The sequence below is a fragment of the Mytilus californianus genome, unplaced genomic scaffold, assembly GCF_021869535.1.
Source record: "Mytilus californianus isolate M0D057914Y unplaced genomic scaffold, xbMytCali1.0.p SCAF_3, whole genome shotgun sequence".
NCBI lineage: Eukaryota > Metazoa > Mollusca > Bivalvia > Mytilida > Mytilidae > Mytilus > Mytilus californianus.
In genome coordinates, this window is record NW_026262679.1 from 121,013,029 (window position 1) to 121,035,157 (window position 22,129).

Here is a 22,129-nt window from a genome sequence, read left to right on the forward strand (position 1 = left end):
AATCTAAAAGCCGTCGTTTAGATGTCACCAATACTTCGTATAAGAAACATGAAAAGCTTCCAACTACGACTACTCCTTCGCTGATCACACAGACGGCGGAACTCTTTTCTCACGATGTTGTTCGTACTCCGTGCAACACACTGCATAACTCAATTCGTATCAGTCGCCCTCCAACCTGTCTCGCATTCAAATTATGACATTGTGCTTTTAAACGTTTTTTGTATATCAACTAACAGAGATGAGTGTTTTTTTTTTCACAAGGATCGCTCTAACAACAATATTTACACGTCAAGGGTACCTAAATACGCTGCAATGTTAGGAGCTATTTGACCAATAGATTAAGGACCTAACCAGAATAGCCAAATTCATCTCAAGTCAACTTTGGATCCTTAGTTTCTAAAATATTTCTTAATTTATGAACTTGAAATTTAAAATCACTACATGTTATTAATCGTGTGAGCACCGAAGTAGAAGTACTGAGCTGATGATACTCTAGGGGACTGATAGTCCACCAGCAGCGGTATCGACCCAGTGCTAGTAAATGAAATGAACCCTTATACGGGCGCCTTGCGTACCAAATTATTAACCTGGTATATTGATGAGTCTTTTTGGTTTGTTTTGTAAATATAAACGGCAAATATTTAGATATAATGCCGAAGTCACTTCTACTCGAATAATCCAAGATAACAACAGATCAAATGCATATGGGAAATCTCATGAAATCAGAGGTTCGTCGTCAGAGTAAGCATCTTGATATTAAAGCAACACACACGTCCTGATATCTACAAGTCCAGTAACGGACAGGTATATTACAGAATTAAATGATGAGAACGATTTAGTTCATGTTTGATCTATAATGGCGGTAAGTTTAGACACTGCTGCAACGAACAACTGTTTCATGGTTATTACTGATATCGTTTGTGTTTTCATACTGGCGTAACAAATTATCATCCCGGTATCTTTGGTGATTTTTTTAATTTTACCCATGAACAAAGATATATCTAGTTTTCGGTTATTTAATTTTACAAGACGTGTTGCAATCAATCGAATAAGATATAAATCAATTTTCATCTAGAAAATGATTATTTTTGACCAACAGAATAGATTGTACAGTATCAGTTTCTATTGTTAAAATGTGTGAACTTGGTATCCTATCTAGGTTTTAAAAAACTGGTACTGGCTTCGTCTCCTACAACTGTCAGTATTTTTGTTATTAACTCGATTTTCGTGTATATTTATTTATCCTTCCAATTGACTTCGTGACCTTTTTAATCAACGATCATGTACCTTCAGGTCTATTTCTTTAAATTACTTTAAAATAAAAATGGGCAGTGAAAAAATACTTTGTTTCTATTGAAAAATAGTACAAAGAAATCAATTTTGATGAAAAAAAACAAAAAAAGTGTTCCTGTATGTTAATGCAAAAATTGTGTAAGTCAACTCATCATAGATACCAGGATTGTAATTTGGACGCAAGACGCGCGTTTCGTCCCCAAAAGACTCATCAGTGACGCTCGAATACAAACAAGTTAAAAAAAATAAATGGGGAATGTGTCCATGGGACACAGATGATGCCCCCGCTTGCATATAACGTTATAAAGGGACATAACTCAAGAACTGTAAAAGTGACGCTACCCAAATTTTTACTTGATCTGAGTTTTGTGGCAATAAGCATTGTTTATAAGTTTCATAATGTTTAGTTGAGGCAAACTAATTTAGAGAACAGAAACGAAAAATTCAGCATTTTTTCCATTTGTAAAGGGGCATAACTCTAGAACGGTAAAAGTGACGCCACTAAAATTCGAACTTGATCTGTGTTTTGTGGTAATAAGCATTGTGTATAAGTTTCATAACATTTGGTTGAGGTAAACTAAAGTTAGAGAACGGAAACCAATTTTTGGACGTATGGACGGACGTACAGACGGACAAGGGTCAAACTTAATGCCCCCTCCGCTACGGCGAGGGCATAAAAAGGTAAGATAAAGTACGAAGTTGAAAATCTTTGAGGACCCAAAATTCCTAACATTTTTGCCAAATACAGCTAAGATAATATATTCCTGGGGTAGAAAATCCTTAGTATTTCGAAAAATTCAAAGTTTTGTAAACAGCTAATTCATAATTATAACCGTATCAATGATAATTCATGTGAACACAGAAGTGCTGACTACTGGGCTGGTGATACCCTCGGGGAGAAAAACTCAACCAGCAGTGGCATCGACCCAGTGGTTGTAAATAAACTCATCATAGATACCAGGATTGAAATTCTGTACGCCAGAGGCGCGTTTCGTCCACATTAGATGATAGCATACTTTTATTGTTCAATTTTATTCAGTTGAACTTCATGTTGTTACGTCGGACATATATTTGCTGTAACTCGTATAAAGCCTTCTTCTGTAGTGAAGAAGATAAAAATATATTTTAGATATACTGACTGGAAATGTGTAGAGATGATTAAAGTCACATTTTTACTCCTGGACATCATCTATTTTCGTTTCGGTATTAAAGTTTATTGGGAGTTTGTAGGTATTCCTATGGCCTTTAATATCAAATTTGTTTCTGTTTAGAATCAAATTGTATGGTCAAACTCAATAAAGATGCGTCGAACTCCATTCAATAGAAATATTTATATCAGTTACCTTTACCTTGGAGATAGGTTTACTGTTAATGACGAATTTTCAAATTACTGTGCAGAAATTTATCCCAATAAACTAACTTGATTAAATCTATTATAAACAGTAGTTATTGTCCTTTTCTTGATTTGGATATTTCTGTTTCACACTTTCACACTTTCACACGGGAAACTCTACACTAAAATTTACGATAAAAGAGAAGATTATTCGTTCCCTGTGATTTATTTTCCTTTTATGGACGGTGGTGTACTTTCGAATTTTTCCACGGTATGTTCTTATATTTCATTAAACGTAATCTGTTTATTTTACAAATAATAAATTATTTAAGTCAGGGATTTCTTACAAAAAATCAATTAAAACCTATACTAAGTTCTTTCATTGATACAAACATTTGGTTTTGACATTTGGATGCACACTTATTTTTAAGGTGATGTTGTTCTATACTCGTCAGTTATCAATTAGCATTGTAGTAAGATCTTTGAATATTGTCTTTAACGGTGCTAACACTGTGTCAACTTTGTATACCTAACTAAACATGTATTGGTATCCAGGTATTAACACTTAAGGTTATACGTCCTGTCGATACTTTTTTGGCATTGCATAAGGTTACTATTTTAACACTGTCAGTGAAGTCTAAATATTAAATCAGTCGGAGGTGTATTGATTGACATTTTAGTCTGAGAGAACATTGTCACTTATTAGTTGAAATTGGGCTTAGGACTAGCTTTCAATGAAGAAGATTATTCCTAGACTGGTACTTGTGTATTTTTGTTCTTTTTAACTATCTGATGAGTAAATCCCTTTCCAGCTTAATTCTAGTTTGTTAATATGGTTGTTACACCGCTGTCCCAGATTTGATTTGTGCTGGGTGGGGGTATGAACCTAACAAACCTGTAAAGGCTAAAGCCCAGCCACATTATTTGTGTGCTTATCCCAGCCATGATCCTGTAACCCAGATTGAGTGGTTGTTGTTGGTTGCTGGCTACCATATTTGTTTTTCATTGACTGCTGTATTATGAATTTTTTTTCTTTTCTCTTTTGAATTCACTTTGTCATGCCTTTCCTTTTATAGCTTAAAATTTAAAATACAAATTGTTGAAGGTTGTACAGTGGCCTGTAATTGTTCATCGATTGTTCTTTGGTTTTTATAGATAATGTCTCATTGCCAATCATACCATATCTTATCTTTATATTTTGGGTATGATCTAGGACTTATCTCATCAATAAAGTCCTTCAGGGCACCAAAAGTTGTGCTTCAGAGTGAATGTATTGCATGGTATATAAAAAAGTTTTTATTTTACCTTGACCCTACATATATATATTTAAATCTGATCCATAACATTCCCTTAGCAATAAGGAACATATTTACAAATTGGCAATTCAATGATATGTATAACATTGAGCTAGAAAAATAAGCACACTTGTAACTGACGATATAGTGTTGACCCAAGTTTGAAACCTTGCACAGTACTAGTATCTGATGATTAGAATTGAATTATTGTTTAGCTTAACATCCAGTGACATTGATGATTGTACCAAGTAACATAGATTTCCTCATGATAGTATTTCTTCTGCAAATCTACTGACTGGTTATATGAAGTAGATGATGACCTTGAGAATAAATGAACTTTAACTAAAGATTGAGCAACAAGAACCCAACCAACAATGGTTGAACTCAGGTGGTACTGAGGGGCCAGCAGTTCCAGTTACACAATAGTTGAACTCAGGTGGTACTGAGGGGCCAGCAGTTCCAGTAACACAATAATTGAACTCAGGTGGTACTGAGGGGCCAGTAATTCCAGTTACAAAATAGTTGAACTGATGTGGTCCTGAAAGGATATTAGTTCCAGTTACATAATGGATGAACTCAACAGGTCCAAAAAGGTCAGTTGTTCCATTTTAAACTCTGTTCAATAATTATAGAAGCAAATGTTATTTACAGTTTTTTATTTGATGCAGTTAACAAAACTTTAACATGGAACAATTCTTTACAAAAGTTAACAATTCTTCATACAACCTACTTATTCTGAAAGACTTGTGGATTTACAGCTTTACCCGCTTACTTTATATACAATCTGACCATGATTTCAAGAAAACTTCTTTGGTTACCATAAACTTCATCAGACTATTTTTTAGAAATCATGGCCAGGTTCTTAAGATTCTGTACTTTTCAAACATATTTTATTTTGAAAGACTATTCCATAAAACAATATAGTTGTTTAAAATTCAATTTTTGATAAAACAAGTGAATTCTTAAGAGTATTCAGTCTCTGTTGAAATTATAGTACATATTATTCTATTGACATTTATCATAGAAACTGTGACATTCTTTAGACTTAAGGCTACCAATTTTATGAAATAGTCTTTGACAAATCAATACTACAAAACATAACAACATTAGTGCAATAAGCTAGTTGTATATATACATGATTCAAGCAAATGTGTTTAGTGTTGATTCTCCATTTGTAAAAGGCAATAATTCTGTGCACTAAAAAATTATTCGAAGTTGTCATCACAAAACCTAAATTATACATAATTATAGATCTTCAATCTACACATGTATCATTCTCCTTCCCCTTACATTCCCCTCCATATGCCTGACATGACACTATTCTAATATATATTCAGTAAAGCAATATGTGTTAGTCTGACCCGTGTTCTAAATTATCTGCAGAGCAATATTTACAAAAATTTAAGAAAAAAACTTGTATAGCTTCCACTTTTTTTGAAAACTAATTTAATCACAAACAATTTGTCAGTAAAAAATTAACAGGTTACCTAAGTAATAAATACAACACAAACTTGTTAGAATTGTAACCAAATGAAAAACAACTTAAACACCAGCCTTAAAATGACCGACATAACCCTTAAAGACCAGTCAATAATAATTGGTATTGGTGTAGCCAGGAATACTAAAGTTAATTGATAATGTTCTAGTAATAAGCCTTAGGAATGCTCCACCAGGTGCTAAAAAAAGTCTTTTAAATGATCAATTACTGTTCAAATAAATCATGTTTCTCATACTAACAAAGATAGATTGTAATTTTGAGATAAGTACTGAAAATGTATAAAACAAATAATTTGCAGTCAAATTACAAGGGAAATGATTCCAAAAGAAGATTTTTAGTATGGCCTTGGCAATAGTGAAGGCACGTACATTTTTGTATTTGTACTATACAGCATTAATATTACTTAAATAAGTCCCATACATAACACACCAGCATCAAATTTAATGACTACATACTGACCTTAATGAGCCATAGTAGTTCTTTATAACAATACATCTATATTTACAGTAAAGTATTGCCATCTCAAAAGCACTATTATATACCAGGGTGGATCATTTATCTGCAATGGATTATGAAAAAATTGTATGGAAGAATTACAGTAATTTTGGATTGGCCCAAATAATATAATCTCATGTCTTTTGGGTCATTTGTTTCAGATACAGACAAGATTGTCATCCAAATTTTGTATAAGTGTTTTTGTTGTTAATTCTTTTAAAAAAATAGTTTCTACTAAAACCGTGCATTTAAATGTTCAAAATGATTCAATAAAAATGTCCTATATATTTTTGAATAAGGTATAAATAGAGATGGCAACACAGCGTATAAAAAAGCAAAAATACATCCAAATTCAATGATATATGAATGGAATTTAGCATCAATTACAAAGGGTTAAACTAATTAAATAAGCACTGTTTTCTATCAAAGCAGTTATTTATATACTGAATACAACATATAAGCACACACAATTCTATCTACTATGGCACTATATCAAAATATATAAAACACTTTTCTACACATAATACAAGATTTACATTGGTTACACTAACATCTGGTGAATTTTAAGAATGCATTGTCCTGATACCTTATTACCTAATGTATGCTACAGACTGTACAGAAATTTCAAATAAAATAACCTCATATTCTACAAGTAAACGAGAACTAAAATTACAATCACCAATTTTTGCTAATAACTGTAGATTCTTTTATTTTGTGGGTACCAATTTGTGTGGTTTTAACAAATCTTCAAACATACATATTAAAAAGTTATTTATGGAAAGAACAATTAAATTCATTGTTTACCTTAACCCACAAAATCAACAAATATAAGTACCTCACGATTAATAGTGGTTAAAAAATAACTGTGGACAGTAGAGTAACCAATTCCTATAAATAAATAATTCACACAATAAATAAAGAAAAATAACAACAACAAACAAATAAAATGGACTCTGATTACATCTACTGTGTATAATACAGGATTTCAATAGATTATAGTGAATGTTTAAATTAAACTAAACATATTTCTATTGTTTCATTTTATGAATTTATGAAACTGGATAGACTGTCAAATTCAATTTTTTTTTCAAATTTTGAACTTTTCACATATTTACAAGTCATATGATATCTTACAATGAAATACTAACAAATCTAATGTTTGACTAGCAAATAAATGATGGACTACTAAACTTTTATAGTACTAGCATGTGAAATTTTTGACTAGTTAAATCATAAAACTGAAGATTTATATACATCTTAAAGCCTTAACCACATACATTTTATTCTTTAAATCATGCGAGAGGCCAAAGAAAAAAAAGACACTGTTTTGCTATTTCAAATTTTAGTGACAAAATAAACATCAATCTTTATTGCATTTAATTTTTTAATCAACAAATTACAAGTCTTTCAGATTTGTTTCTCAAAATCAACAAATGAAATATTTACATAAGATCACACTAGTCTATATGTACTATTTACAAAATTTTTCCATTGCTTGAATACAATAACAATGTATTTACAGTGATATACACATAAATGTACCATTATATACAAAATACTAGCAATTAAACATTCTATGCACATGTCAACTGTTTGAGCATTCAAAGAAAAAACAACAAAAACTTTTTTCACATTGTCTGTACCAAAAGTAATTTAAAGTCAACATGAAGATACATGATATCACCATTAGTAATAATTGCCAGAATCACAAAGTTTACACTAAAGGCAATATCCAAGATAACAACAATTTTTGAACAGTCATCACAGTGTTTGGAACTATAGTCTATTTAGTTTATAATGTTAAGTCTATGTTTGATCCAGACCACCTGTAGGATCTCCTTCCTCTACTTTACAGAGCACTCTGTTTACAAATTCTGATGTATCACCAGCCACCTTGTAAGCTGAAATAGATAATGATAAAATGAGTTAATGCAAATTCTAATTTTTGATAATGATGGGGAAATAAGTGCCTTTAATTTCTAGTTTTAAAAATCCATATACATGTTAATTATGTACTAATTGCACAACTGGAATTAATTCAAGATACGACTATGGTAAATTTGTAATGTGGACTTGTCTCTCTAGCCATCTTTTCACTTTGATAGAAGCATAATTCCTACTTTCACTTACTGTATATCAAACATTGGTTCATGGGTACAAAAAAAAACAAACATTTAATTTACAGTTTATGAAAGTCAAGAATATTTTTAACATGTATATATAATTACAATTTAAAATAAATCAAGAACTTACTATAAGCCTTTTCTGCTGTTTTTTCTAAGTACTGTGTCATTTGAAGGTTATCTGTACCTTCTTGTTTAACTATTTTCCTTTCAGGTAGTGTTTTCTGAAGGACATCTGTAAATTTCTGCTTCATTTCTTGTGTAAGTTGTAACAGCTGTTTATGTTCCATATCTAAGCCATGTAACTTGATTTTGTAAGCTTCATGTTGTGCCTTTTTCTTCAAACGACAAGCTCTGGAAAAAAGAACGGACATTCACATTATATAGATTTTTATGCTTCTCAATAGTACAATAATGGAATTTATTACAAATAGAAAATGACATTTCATTAAAAAATTAATTCTACTACACTTGTATATACATCTATCAATAGTTGTGTATAATGCAGCGTTCATCCCCAGTTTTTGGTGGTATTCTTGTTGCTGTCTTTAGCCTGTTTAGTTTTTGGTGGGTTTCTTGTTGCTGTCTTTAGCATGTTTAGTTTTTGGTGGGATTCTTATTGCTGTCTTTAGCTTGTTTAGTTTTTGGTGGAATTCTTATTGCTGTCTTTGGCATGTTTAGTTTTTGATGGTATTCTTATTGCTGTCTTTAGCTTGTTTAGTTTTTGGTGGTATTCTTATTGCTGTCTTTAGCATGTTTAGTTTTTGGTGGTATTCTTATTGCCGTCTTTAGCATGTTTAGTTTTTGGTGGTATTCTTATTGCTGTCTTTAGCATGTTTAGTTTTTGATGGTATTCTTGTTGCTGTCTTTAGCATGTTTAGTTTTTGGTGGTATTCTTATTGCTGTCTTTAGTATGTTTAGTTTTTGATGGTATTCTTGTTGCTGTCTTTAGCATGTTTAGTTTTGGTGGGTTTCTTGTTGCTGTCTTTAGCATGTTTAGTTTTTGGTGGTATTCTTATTGCTGTCTTTAGCATGTTTAGTTTTTGATGGTATTCTTGTTGCTGTCTTTAGCATGTTTAGTTTTTGGTGGGTTTCTTGTTGCTGTCTTTAGCATGTTTAGTTTTTGGCGGGATTCTTATTGCTGTCTTTAGCATGTTTAGGTTTTGATGGTATTCTTGTTGCTGTCTTTAGCTTGTTTAGTTTTTGGTGGTATTCTTATTGCTGTCTTTAGCATGTTTAGTTTTTGGTGGTATTCTTATTGCTGTCTTTAGCATGTTTAGTTTTTGATGGTATTCTTGTTGCTGTCTTTAGCATGTTTAGTTTTTGGTGGGATTCTTATTGCTGTCTTTAGCTTGTTTAGTTTTTGGTGGAATTCTTATTGCTGTCTTTGGCATGTTTAGTTTTTGATGGTATTCTTATTGCTGTCTTTAGCTTGTTTAGTTTTTGGTGGTATTCTTATTGCTGTCTTTAGCATGTTTAGTTTTTGGTGGTATTCTTATTGCTGTCTTTAGCATGTTTAGTTTTTGGTGGTATTCTTATTGCTGTCTTTAGCATGTTTAGTTTTTGATGGTATTCTTGTTGCTGTCTTTAGCATGTTTAGTTTTTGGTGGTATTCTTATTGCTGTCTTTAGTATGTTTAGTTTTTGATGGTATTCTTGTTGCTGTCTTTAGCATGTTTAGTTTTGGTGGGTTTCTTGTTGCTGTCTTTAGCATGTTTAGTTTTTGGTGGTATTCTTATTGCTGTCTTTAGCATGTTTAGTTTTTGATGGTATTCTTGTTGCTGTCTTTAGCATGTTTAGTTTTTGGTGGGTTTCTTGTTGCTGTCTTTAGCATGTTTAGTTTTTGGCGGGATTCTTATTGCTGTCTTTAGCATGTTTAGGTTTTGATGGTATTCTTGTTGCTGTCTTTAGCTTGTTTAGTTTTTGGTGGTATTCTTATTGCTGTCTTTAGCATGTTTAGTTTTTGGTGGTATTCTTATTGCTGTCTTTAGCATGTTTAGTTTTTGATGGTATTCTTGTTGCTGTCTTTAGCATGTTTAGTTTTTGGTGGTATTCTTATTGCTGTCTTTAGCTTGTTTAGTTTTTGGTGGATTTCTTGTTGCACCTCTTTAGTATGTTTAGTTTTTGGTGGGTTTCTTGTTGCACCTCTTTAGCATGTTTAGTTTTTGGTGGGATTGCGCCTCTTTAGCATGTTTAGTTTTTGGCTGGATTCGTGTTGCGCCTCTTTAGCATGTTTAGTTTTTGGTGGGTTTCTTGTTGCTGTCCTTAGCCTGTTTAGTTTTTGGTGGGATTCTTGTTGCTGTCTTAAGCCTGTTTAGTTTTTGGTGTGTATAGTTTTTGGTGGGATTCTTATTACGGTCTATAGCCTGTTTAGTTTTTGGTGGGATTCTTGTTGCTGTCTTTAGTCTGTTTAGTTTTTGGTGTGTATAGTTTTTGGTGGGATTCTTATTGCTGTCTGTAGCCTGTTTAGTTTTTGGTGGGATTCTTGTTGCTGTCTTTAGTCTGTTTAGTTTTTGGTGGTATTCTTGTTGCTGTCTTTAGCATGTTTAGTTTTTGGTGGTATTCTTATTGCTGTCTTTAGCTTGTTTAGTTTTTGGTGGATTTCTTGTTGCACCTCTTTAGTATGTTTAGTTTTTGGTGGGTTTCTTGTTGCACCTCTTTAGCATGTTTAGTTTTTGGTGGGATTGCGCCTCTTTAGCATGTTTAGTTTTTGGCTGGATTCTTGTTGCGCCTCTTTAGCATGTTTAGTTTTTGGTGGGTTTCTTGTTGCTGTCCTTAGCCTGTTTAGTTTTTGGTGGGATTCTTGTTGCTGTCTTAAGCCTGTTTAGTTTTTGGTGTGTATAGTTTTTGGTGGGATTCTTATTACGGTCTATAGCCTGTTTAGTTTTTGGTGGGATTCTTGTTGCTGTCTTTAGTCTGTTTAGTTTTTGGTGTGTATAGTTTTTGGTGGGATTCTTATTGCTGTCTGTAGCCTGTTTAGTTTTTGGTGGTATTCTTTTTTTTTGTCTTTAGTCTGTTTAGTTTTTGGTGGGATTCTTGATGCTGTCTTTAGCCTGTTTAGTTTTTGGTGGTATTCTTATTGCTGTCTGTAGCCTGTTTAGTTTTTGGTGGGATTCTTGTTGCTGTTTTTAGTCTGTTTAGTTTTTGGTGGGATTCTTGTTGCTGTCTTTAGTCTGTTTAGTTTTCTATGCATGTAGTGTTTTGTGGACTTCGTCATCTTTTATTTTTGCCATGGGCGTTGTCAGCTTCTTTTAGACTTTTGAAAGTCCTCTTGGTATCTTTTGCCTCTTTTCAACAATGCAGCATTTAATAGTTTAAATGACCTCTTATTATTTCAAATTACAAATTGATTTAAGTCAGTGTCAATGGGCCATCATACTTATTACTGTACTTGTACAGAGGAGATAATTGAATCTAAGAAATCTTTTTTTTTTGCAGGAAGATTTGTTTTATATAAAAATTTGTATCTTTTTTTAAATTCCAACTTAAATTTGCTAAACAATTGACATGCATAGATAATTGGATTAAATTAAATTAAAATACATGTATATGTATTAGATTATTGCAATTGGTTGTCAGGGGATAAAAAAATATTTAAAAAGTAATGATGCAGTATGAATAAATTCAACCAAATCAGGTACATGTACAGTATAACATTTGGTCATACATTATTTTTACATTTAAATGGCTGACTTAGAATAAGTAAACTTAAGCTTTAATGTGATGATTTCATATCATATTGACCATGTTTAACCCACCATTTTCTTCAGAAAATGCCTGTACCTATAAGTCAGGAATATGGCAGTTGTTTTTCACTTGCTTTGTTGATTGATAGCTTTTGGTTTTATCAGCTTTTATGGACTTCCCCTTTTTGAATTTGCCTTGGAGTTCGGTATTTTAGTTACATGTGTTTATTGTACGCCTTTGATTTGTGACTTTTCTGTATTTATTTTTTGTCATTGTTTTTGCACCATGCTGTAATATCTTTTTCATTCAAACAGAAGGTTAAAATGTGGAAATTCCAAAAAGGATTAGATACTTTTTCTTAAGTGTTGGTTTTCTACCTTTGCATGCATAAATCTTCATAGAGATTATCAGTATGCACTAAATTGTATGTGTAGCAAGGCAGAGATTATCAGTATGCACTAAATTGTATGTGTAGCAAGGCAGAGATTATCAGTATGCACTAAATTGTATGTGTAGCAAGGCAGAGATTATCAGTATGCACTAAATTGTATGTGTAGCAAGGCAGAGATTATCAGTATGCACTAAATTGTATGTGTAGCAAGGCAGAGATTATCAGTATGCACTAAATTGTATGTGTAGCAAGGCAGAGATTATCAGTATGTCACTAAATTGTATGTGTAGCAAGGCAGAGATTACCAGTAGCTGCACAAACACACAAATTTCTATATATTCTCTCACTTCCTTTTAACAAATTTTTTAACATAATAATAATATAAAATGTAAAATCATATTTGATTCAAGTTCTGCAGCTTACCTGGAAGCCAACTTGTTTTTTTCTTTTTTGGACTTGTTCCGACTAGAGACTGGCATTTCACTCAATGGAATAAAAGAGTCAATTTGTTTGTTTAACTTGTTAATTTGTTGACCGATCTGATAAAGTTTCTTTGGATTTGGTGAGACATCAGTTCCATCTCCTCTCCGAGCTTTACCGCCATGACGTATTGTCGTTCCCGCAACAAATTTACTTGCAACAGGATCAAATACTGGATCTTCAAAATCCTTTACAACATGTGGATCATCTTGTTCTAATTGTTCAAAACTGACACGGGCACCTTTAGGTCCTTTTGATTGTAAATTATATTGCCAGAAATACTGTCGAGACTTTCTCTGCGAGGTGTCTGTTTCATGTTTATATGACCATGAATCTTGACTGTTGTCATCATAATCTGAATCTACAAAACAGGATAAGATACTTTATTTACATTTTTATATTCACTTGAACCAAAATCGCTACAAAAAATTTTCATAAAGTATGGTGCTTTGATTGACACTAATGAAGGCATGAAAGATAAGTATATATGTATGTATTGTTCCATTTCTTGACTTTTAGCTATTTCAAAAGAATAAATCAAAATGAGTGCATGGATATCATTTTTGAACTATAATAAAATACAATATTACAAAATCTTTTTAAATTTTACAATACATACTACATGTATGAACATACCTAATTGATGTCTTTTGATGACTGCATATAATTACAATTAATTTACAATCATATTAATGTGATATGAATATACAATGTATATGTATTAGGGACATTAAACGTGCTATCTCACTTGTAAGCTAAATAGTGTGTACTTGGCAAAATCTAGTTTTAGGTGTTTTTTTAGTGTAAATTCATTGAAGGTTTGATGCTTACATATGTTACATGTATCTCAATTTTCCATTAATACACAACAACAACTACAAATGCATATTTACCTGAGTCGTGAGATTCTCGATCACTTTCCATGTCAGATTCATCATTTGATGTAACAACAGACTTGTAAGAGTCTAACAAAAGAAACAATAATAATAAGCTTTTACCTCTAGAAAATAGTAGGAATTTGTAGTAAAACATGCTTATATTCATATATTACCAGTACAAATGTATGTTGCATGTACAAGTAGGTGCCTGATCAAGATATGAAAAAAAAAGGTCAATCACTTTTTCCTTCCACTTTTAACAAGGAAAATCAATATGTACTACTTCATGACCTGTCTCTGATGACATCAACACAATAACATGCAATAACATGTACATGTATACTGACATTCAACTTTGAAAAGAACATTATTTTTAAGATCATTTCTCGATTTTTTGCAAATTACTGCCATGACTGCAGTAAATAGATATTTCCTTTAACCAGAATTTAAAGTGTTACAAACCCTGACCTTGGGAAAAGATTTTCTGAAAATCCCTCTATTGAATAACAATTTAGCTGAGTTAAACATAAAAAAGTAAAAATTCATTTGGATCTCATATAAAATTACCTGTACTGAGTCTTGTTTGTTTTGGTTGTGGTATATCTTCATCCTGCTCATCATCATCATATATATAATGTTTGATTTCTTCCCACTTTTCATCAACCTCTTTGTTGCTAATGTTCTGTTTTCGTTTTGCAGGACTAGTCGGAATCTTTGGATTAGGCACACTTTGAACTGGACTAGTGGTGGACTCTGATTCAATTTTAGGAGGACTGGTTTGAATATGCAGCAACTGACTCATTCTAGTTGATACAGTGTTATTATCAGACTCTGAAGTAACAGTTGCTGATGGTTTTCTTCCACAAAACACAGGTCTAGCAAGTGAACTTTGCTGTGAAGCTTGTGGCAGCTGACCTGTTGAAGACCAATTGCCATTCAACTGCTGCACTTGTTCCGAGATTTCTGACCCATTTTCTTGTTTCCATGATTTAGTTTTGTCACTGTCACTAGAAGTTGGACCAACTATGCTAGCTAAATCATCTAATAGTGATTCTGAAGCATTCAGTTCAGCTAAAGTTGGGTTGTCCATTTCTTCATCCATTTGAAAAACATCACAATTTAGAAAATCCACATCACTTTTTGTGTCCATTGGCCATGTGTTAGACTGAGACTCTGATGTCTCTCCTATGAACAATGGTGAACCTTTAGACACAGGCAGAGCAATATCACAAGACGTTTCCAACTGAGAATTCAAGTCAAATTCCTCATTCTTCCTACTACATGTCATATTCCCAAGGGAGCTTTGCATATCGGCTTTCTCCTGTTCATACATGAATAATGAATTTGGACTAGATGCATATACTGATGTATCCAAACTTGTTTTCTCTCTTACAGGTGGATCGTATAATGATTGTTCAGTTACATATACACTACTTAAATATGGATCCATTCTTCTTGGCTGAAAAATACAAGAAAACATCATACATTAAATGAACATAAAGCAGTATATCTATATCCTTGTACAAATATTACATCTAATCATTTCTTTTCAAATGTTTTATTCAAAGCAGTTGTTAGATGCTCTTTTTTCAAATTACTGAAAGGGATATCCATACAACTTTGGTTTTATAGATCTTATATTCTAGAAATTACTGTTTGAATTGTCTCCCTTTTGATATGCTTGTAAAAATTGTAGGAAATCAGCCAGATTATCAATATACAACAAACATTGAATTTTAAAGGAACATTGGTTTGAGCAATGTTAGTCAGCTAGTATTTTTTTTTTCATAAATTTTAAGTAGGATGTAGGTCCTCTTTATTCAGAAACTCTAACAAGACACTGCTACTTCCCACTTCTGAACCTCATCTATTTCACTTTTTTATTCAATTTTATTCATATTTACTTCCTACTACTCTTTTAACTTCAAAAAACAAATTTTTGTTTTCATTTGTATAAAATGTATTACTCATTTATAAATATGCATCTATAATTCACGTAATTACAAATGATTTGGACAATTAACAAATACTAAAGGAAGTAGATTTGTCTAGGCATATACTCATCAATTCCTGCCCCGTTTTTTGTCGGTCATAAACCCTTTCAAGGCCAAGCTTATATTTTTGAAGCGAACATCTTTCTGCGCAAATAAATCTTCCGAACTTAACCTCTATCCTTGAAAAATATATATGATCACATGTAAGTACAATGTATCTACATATATATCTATCTGTAATATTTCAAAACTGATTCATTTTCAGGCTAATCTTGCATATCAAAAGAAGAAAGATAAAAAAAAAATTGTAACCTGTTAGATTTTTCATGCAATCGATTTTCAAAAACATAATTGTTTACCCGTTGTGGGGCCTGGTTATAACCAAAGGTCATCTGTTGTTGAACTGGTGTATATGGCATACAATTATAATAACAACCACAAGTCGAGTATGGGTAACCAAAACTGAAAAATATACAAATTACATGTACATTTTATTACATGTATAGCTACGGTAAGTACAAATAAAGAGTATTATCAATCAATATAAGATATATAAAAATTATCATGTAGCATGGTTTATTCTGTACAAAACAACTGGACCTTTAATAGTAAAAGAAATTTCTAGAATAATATTTTAAATGCTAAGCCATTTGAATATTGTAATTTTGGTTGTTATGTTAACCCATCTCAATATCAGATGTTGCCAATATAATTTTTTTTAAAAGGAATCTTAATGGTTTGCAACTGAAAGTACATTTTTTTACTTCATTTCGGAAAAAATTGTACACAAGCTCAATTGAAAACCTATATTTTTTAGACCTGCTATATCAGTATACTTTAAACTACATGAAAATCGATGTGATTGTAATAGATAACTGTTGACAGATATCCATCTATTTGTAAGGTGGTACGGTTGCATGTGTATTGGACCTTGATGTTAAATGCACATTTATAAACTGTGTGTGTAAAACTGTAAAGAAAATTAAGATACATGTACACATGTACATTATGAATGACCTACAAATAAACCATTAAAAAGAATCAAACTCTTAAGATTTTTTCAGAATGCCATTTATACATGGACACCTTCCAGTGTTCCTTTTAAACTGAATTTAAAATATGTAAACTATCTTTACAATTTGAAACTATGAAAACTTATAATTGCAAATAAATCTCTTATGTAATAATTAAAACATATTTCAGGTGTATAATTAATCTTGTATTCTTAAACTAAATTTATCAAATGAAAATTTAGTCTCTACTCCTTACCTACAAATGTATTTAATGTTTAAAATTTTTAAAAGTCTGGTCATACAGATGACTATTCACTGATTTCCCAAAAATATACAACTAACAAATAAGCTTATGACCTATAAGATGGACAAATTGAGACATTGTGTAATAAGTACAATGTATAACTTAGTCTAAGTGTTCTATTCTAAGCAGCTGTAAATACAGTTAAAAATACAAAATGACATTGGATACATATTTAAAATAAAAGTGTATGGATGTTCTGAAAAATGTTCATTATTAAAACATATTGTACAGTACTTACCTATTAAACATATAAAATCTCCTTGAACTATTTAGATCAAACCAAGGTATGGGATTAACATTTCTTTTTTCCATGGTCTATTTTTAAAGTTTATTAAAAGTATTTCTCCAAAACTGTTAAAATTCCCAATCAAAATGAAAGTAAACTATTCCCCAATGTGAGTGGTCAAGTGTCAAGAATAATGATAACCTCACTTGGCACACCTCAATTTTCACCTATTTTTAAAACTAAAATTTTCAACCCAATTAACATACTATCAGGACCTATCAGAAAAACATAATGATGATTGACAGTTGAGTTTTTAAAATTAAATGATGATGTGACAAAATATCCTGTCGTCTTTTAGCATACTAAAAACAAATCCTTGACCTTAGAAAACCCTGATCATCACGTCTATGACGGATTTCATCACCATCCCTTATGTTTTCAGGCAATAAAACCATTAGTCATTCTTAATACATGTTAAACAATTTATTACTGAACCAACTGCCGTTTTCGCCAACAGATTCAACTGTATAAAACCACAAATTTCTAGTCGATAAACAACTTGTTTTGATTGCACAACCACTGGCCAACGATAACATGCATGCTGTTTTAAAACATTTGCAAATAAAGATATTTAATTAAGTAAATTTCTACTTACAACTTAAATGTCCCAACACAATATTCCAATTTTGTCATATACTGTCAACTATCCTGAACTTCAAAATTTGAAATGTTCTATTTTGTTTACGTTTGCCATCAAAATGGAGCTTTGTTTTGGTATGGAAAGTACGGGAACTTTGGTCTCGTGATGCAATGACATAGTCACTCGAAATGACCAATCAAATCAGAGCAACAAATAACCGAAAAGAACAAAAACAACATTAGCTAATAATGGACGTCGTAAATTTACACATAACAATTTTGTTTAAATAGAAAGCATTGTTCGAGTGTTGTTTCAAGTTAAACTCAGGCATATAAAAATGTGTGTAAGCAGAGGTGTCTCAGACTGCAATATGTCTGGCATTACTATACTAGAAGCTATTATACGGCCGGTGAGGTGGGCGGCCCGCCCCTTTTGGACAATATTTTTTTTCAGTACATTTTTCTGTTTGACGGCTGTCCCTCTCTCATTTTTCGATATTCTCCTCGATCGATGTATGTGTAGTATTTTTGTTTATATGTGTGCATATAGATTAGACCGTTGGTTTTCCTGTTTGAATAGTTTTACACTAGTCTTTTTGGGACCCATTATAGCTTGCTGTTCGGTGTGAGCCAAGGCTCCGTGTTGAAGGCCGTACTTTGACCTATAATTGTTTACTTTTTACACACTGTGACTTGGATGGATAGTTGTCTTATATAATGTGAGTGGTATTGTCCTTGCATAAAGATGAACTTTTGATCTGGATAAAGATGACATGCAAATGCCAATTTATACGGCAGAATTCAGTGATTATCTTAATTATTTATTTCGTGTATTTGAAATAAGAAGGGCAAAAGATCTGTGAAAAAATCATATTTTATCTCGTCAAAAAAATATATCAATATCTTATGTAGAACAGGAGTTATCCTCCTTTATATACTATATTAACTGACTCTCCCCCTTTTATTGTTGAATAATTATTGTCTGTTATGTGTATAATAATCATAATTATATTGTATTGTATTTGTAACTTGATTGATATGCTTGTAATGAGCCCTATGATTAGGAAAATAAAAATATTGTATTATATTCTAATCTATAATGTGTAATTGTACTATGTTAATTGTTTTGTGTAAGACTTGAAATGAAACTTTGGACTTGACTTAAATGACTCCACTATACATATAAATTACCTACTATAAACCTATACGAGTGAAAGTAGGTGTGAGGTATACGCCAATGGGACAGCTACTCGGCGACAAAAGATATATCCGTTTGTTTTTTTATTTAATTAGATTATAGTTTGGAGCAAAACTTTGACTTAATTTTCTTATATATTGGGAAGGTTATTCACGCGAATCATCTATATTTACCATATTCACGGTCTGGGAAACATGGCTTAGTGAGTAGTCGAAATAAGTTTAAACTAGCTTTCAGTAACTGAAAATTGATAGGTCGGTACTTTGTGTCTCCTCTATTGTCGTTAGGGTTTTTAGGTGCTAGTAATCTCAGACTGATGAGTCAAATTCTTTCCATATTGATTTTTACAGTTTGCTGTCACACCACTGTTCAAGGTTTAATGCATTATGGGAGTGGGGGTTAGCATTGGCTGCCAATCTTGACATCAATTCATAAAACCATATGCTGCTGCACACCTTTCTGGTTTATCGTATAGAAAGAAACACGACAGGACTGCAAAATGAATTTCTTGTAGGACCCTGAAGGTCCTATGATGTTAACTTTTCTCATCATTTGACGTTCTTCGTCTGTCGTTAAACCATTTTCAAAAAATGTTCCTATAAACCATTTAATGATCGACGTTAAGTGTTCGTTAACAAATTAAATTAGATCAGTTTCTCAGATGCTATAGGCAAAACGTCAGCTATATTTTGTGTATGGTATGATTGAAGGATGTACATGTCCGTCTGGCAGGCTGCGGAATAAATGTTTTGTAGGACCCTCAAGATCCTATGACGTTATTTTTTCTCACCATTTGTCGTCCGTCGTTAAACCATTTTCAAAAATGTTCCTATAAACCACGTGTTTTCAACTGAATCATGCCAAAAGGAATCCACTTTTTAAGTTGATCAACAAACATTACCAATCTTACTAAAAAGTAGGATCTCATGGCTATCTGATCCTGTGCATACTTGTTATGTAATACACTCTTTTGAGAGGTGGGACAATAAGTATATATTTACTATGTTAACCCAGAGACATAAAACCTATGCACCTTATTTTTATAGGGATTTTTATTTGATTTCATATTCGGATAACGTATCACCAAGCATTCTTGAATGATGACTTTATCTGAATTTAACTATCCTTGCATGGACGCAAATAAGTATCCAATATACTTATCTCACAGATTGGGGTACGAAGTATCGTGTCAAGACGAAGTTCGTTTTTGGAAGTTGATGTTGTGTGTGTACCAAGTAAGTCTATCTGGACCATGTTGTACTATGTATCCGAGGAATTGGGTGTTGGTGGTTAGTATATCTGTTGTACTGTCCAATATTTTCGTAATTCCCGTTTCTGCAAGTTGATATAATTTCAAGAAAAACCTTTTAGTTCGTAACATTTAATAGTTAAATTTTGGATGTAACACGTCTTCTGATTGGCTGAAAGTTTTTTGTCTATCAGCTCATAAGACATAATTTTGTCATGTGACCGTGACGTCATCAACGTTTTTTCATGATTTACTCCTTAAAATGGAATTTAGAATTAAATTATAAGGAATGACTGTAATATATTTTCTGCCTATGAACTTCGAAATAACATTAAAGATGTCGTGCACACTGAACAACCCGCGTATCGGCAAAAATCAGGGTAGCGGCTAAAATATCATTATCACCAAGGCTTCTTTAATGTCGTATGCTGACTATAAGACTTAGTCATGCTTTGAGTTCTAAATATATCTTAAAATAAAATTATTAATAATCCAAATATCATATGTGGTAGTTGAATTTGTATCTAATCTTTTTCTTGTTGATATCCATCTTCGCTAGCCAGGGGTTACGATCCACTTCCCTCCTCTCCACAACACAGTTTACCTAGCTCCGCTACAGGTCGCTAAGTAAACTCAATTTTCGACAGTAAAATCTACGTTTTACGAAGGCCAAGCTTAAAATACAATACAGTTATCTACTAAATAGCTACCAAATAGGATATCAAATGATCAACTGTCGACCGACTGAATTTGGCTGAAAATTATTTGGGAAAAGGCATATGGGTAAGAATCATAAGTGTTTCTTTGAAACAAGATGACCCACGAAATCCTCCACAGAGTTGTATTTTTTATATAAAAATAAGGAAATGTTGTATGATTGCAATGAAACAACTATCCACCAGAAACCAAAGAATGAAGATGTAAAAATTAGACGAGAGGTCGCCTTCGGTTATATCATAGCCGAGGAAAAGAGGACGAGTTTGTCTATACAATTGGAAAATATCCGTGGTCATCTGTAAAACAAATATTCCATAACGGTCAACCAAATCACGATGGCGTCCGTAATACTTTGAAAGAGTTGACTTTATCTTTACCAGGAGGAACCCATGGTTCAATATCTTACACGCCAGGAAGCAACAACCCCAGCCATCTATCGTATCAACTGGGAGATATATACTAGAACTCAATTTACAGCCAATGCTAGAATGTTGCAACATAGAAATTGAAAGTTCACGATTCGTTTCTCCGTTAGCCAACTGGTCTGAAAGTCTGTTTCCAGACGACATCTGTTGGTTTGAATTTGTTAGAATGCAAGTTATCAAACATATTAAGTTGTACAAAGAAAGAAGTTTCGTGCAGATGTGAGGTATACCCAACATCTTCTGTATAATAAATTGTAAATAGTAGAAAGTCACTTACAAAGCTTTCACTAAGAAAAAGAACAGTCCATTGTTTGTTTGTAAATAATCGAAATTGATGTTTTCGTCGTTATAAATGATTCAATTCCATTGGCAGATCCGGAAAGGGGTGGGGGTTCCGAGTATCCCCCTTTTCGATATTCCTTTAATTTTATGTGAACGTTTTATGGTGTTCCGGGTGGTATGAACTCCCTTTTCAAAATGGATCCGCGCCTGCATTCGATTGACATTTTATTAGTAACTGCCTTTATATCCTTCTTTGTTGATTGAAAAAAACTGGTAGCAATAAGAAATGATTTATTTAGTTGGTTGGATAATGTTTAAATTAAAAACATAACCATAAATACATGAGAAAGATTGTTTCGTAACACCGTTATTTATCTAGTTCAAATTAACTGCGAAGCATGGTTGATTACGGGTTATGGACGTTTGCAAAAACAACCCTTTAAAATGAAATAGTTAATTATTGATGAATCTGAAGTGGAACTTGGAAAAAGATATGAAAAATCCCGTTTAGTATTTAATCGCCTAGGTTTAACCTTAATTTCTTTTCTCGTGGTTATTTTTATCCATCAGGACGGAGTCGTAACAAATTTCTGGGCAAATAATTTTGATC

General features: G+C 32.3%; 1 protein-coding gene across 4 annotated transcripts; it reads right to left on the minus strand.

The window, feature by feature from the left end:
* Positions 1-4,560: 4,560 nt before the first annotated feature.
* Positions 4,561-17,831, minus strand: LOC127735982 (CREB3 regulatory factor-like). Of its 4 annotated transcripts, none has more exons than XM_052246475.1 (7): positions 17,665-17,831; positions 15,826-15,928; positions 14,040-14,931; positions 13,488-13,559; positions 12,538-12,955; positions 8,168-8,391; positions 4,561-7,815 (listed from the first exon to the last, which is right to left on the minus strand). In XM_052246475.1, the coding sequence occupies exons 1-7, from the start codon at positions 17,700-17,702 to the stop codon at positions 7,721-7,723; spliced, it is 1,842 nt and encodes a 613-aa protein (XP_052102435.1). In that variant the 5' UTR covers positions 17,703-17,831; the 3' UTR covers positions 4,561-7,720. The 4 variants fall into 4 exon arrangements, with proteins under 4 accessions (XP_052102435.1, XP_052102434.1, XP_052102436.1 ...); XM_052246474.1 differs by lacking the exon at positions 17,665-17,831 and adding an exon at positions 17,022-17,595; XM_052246476.1 differs by lacking the exon at positions 15,826-15,928 and having other exon boundaries at positions 17,665-17,824.
* Between the last annotated feature and the right edge of the window lie 4,298 nt (positions 17,832-22,129).

Coding starts and splice junctions, on each gene's coding strand:
- LOC127735982 (XM_052246474.1), bottom strand. CDS start 17,095: ATGGAAAAAAGAAATGTTAATCCCATACCTTGGTTTGATCTAAATAGT. Junction 8,392..12,537: donor AAAAACAAGTTGGCTTCCAG/GTAAGCTGCAGA, acceptor TCTTTTTTCCAG/AGCTTGTCGTTTGAAGAAAA. Junction 7,816..8,167: donor AACAGCAGAAAAGGCTTATA/GTAAGTTCTTGA, acceptor TATCTATTTCAG/CTTACAAGGTGGCTGGTGAT.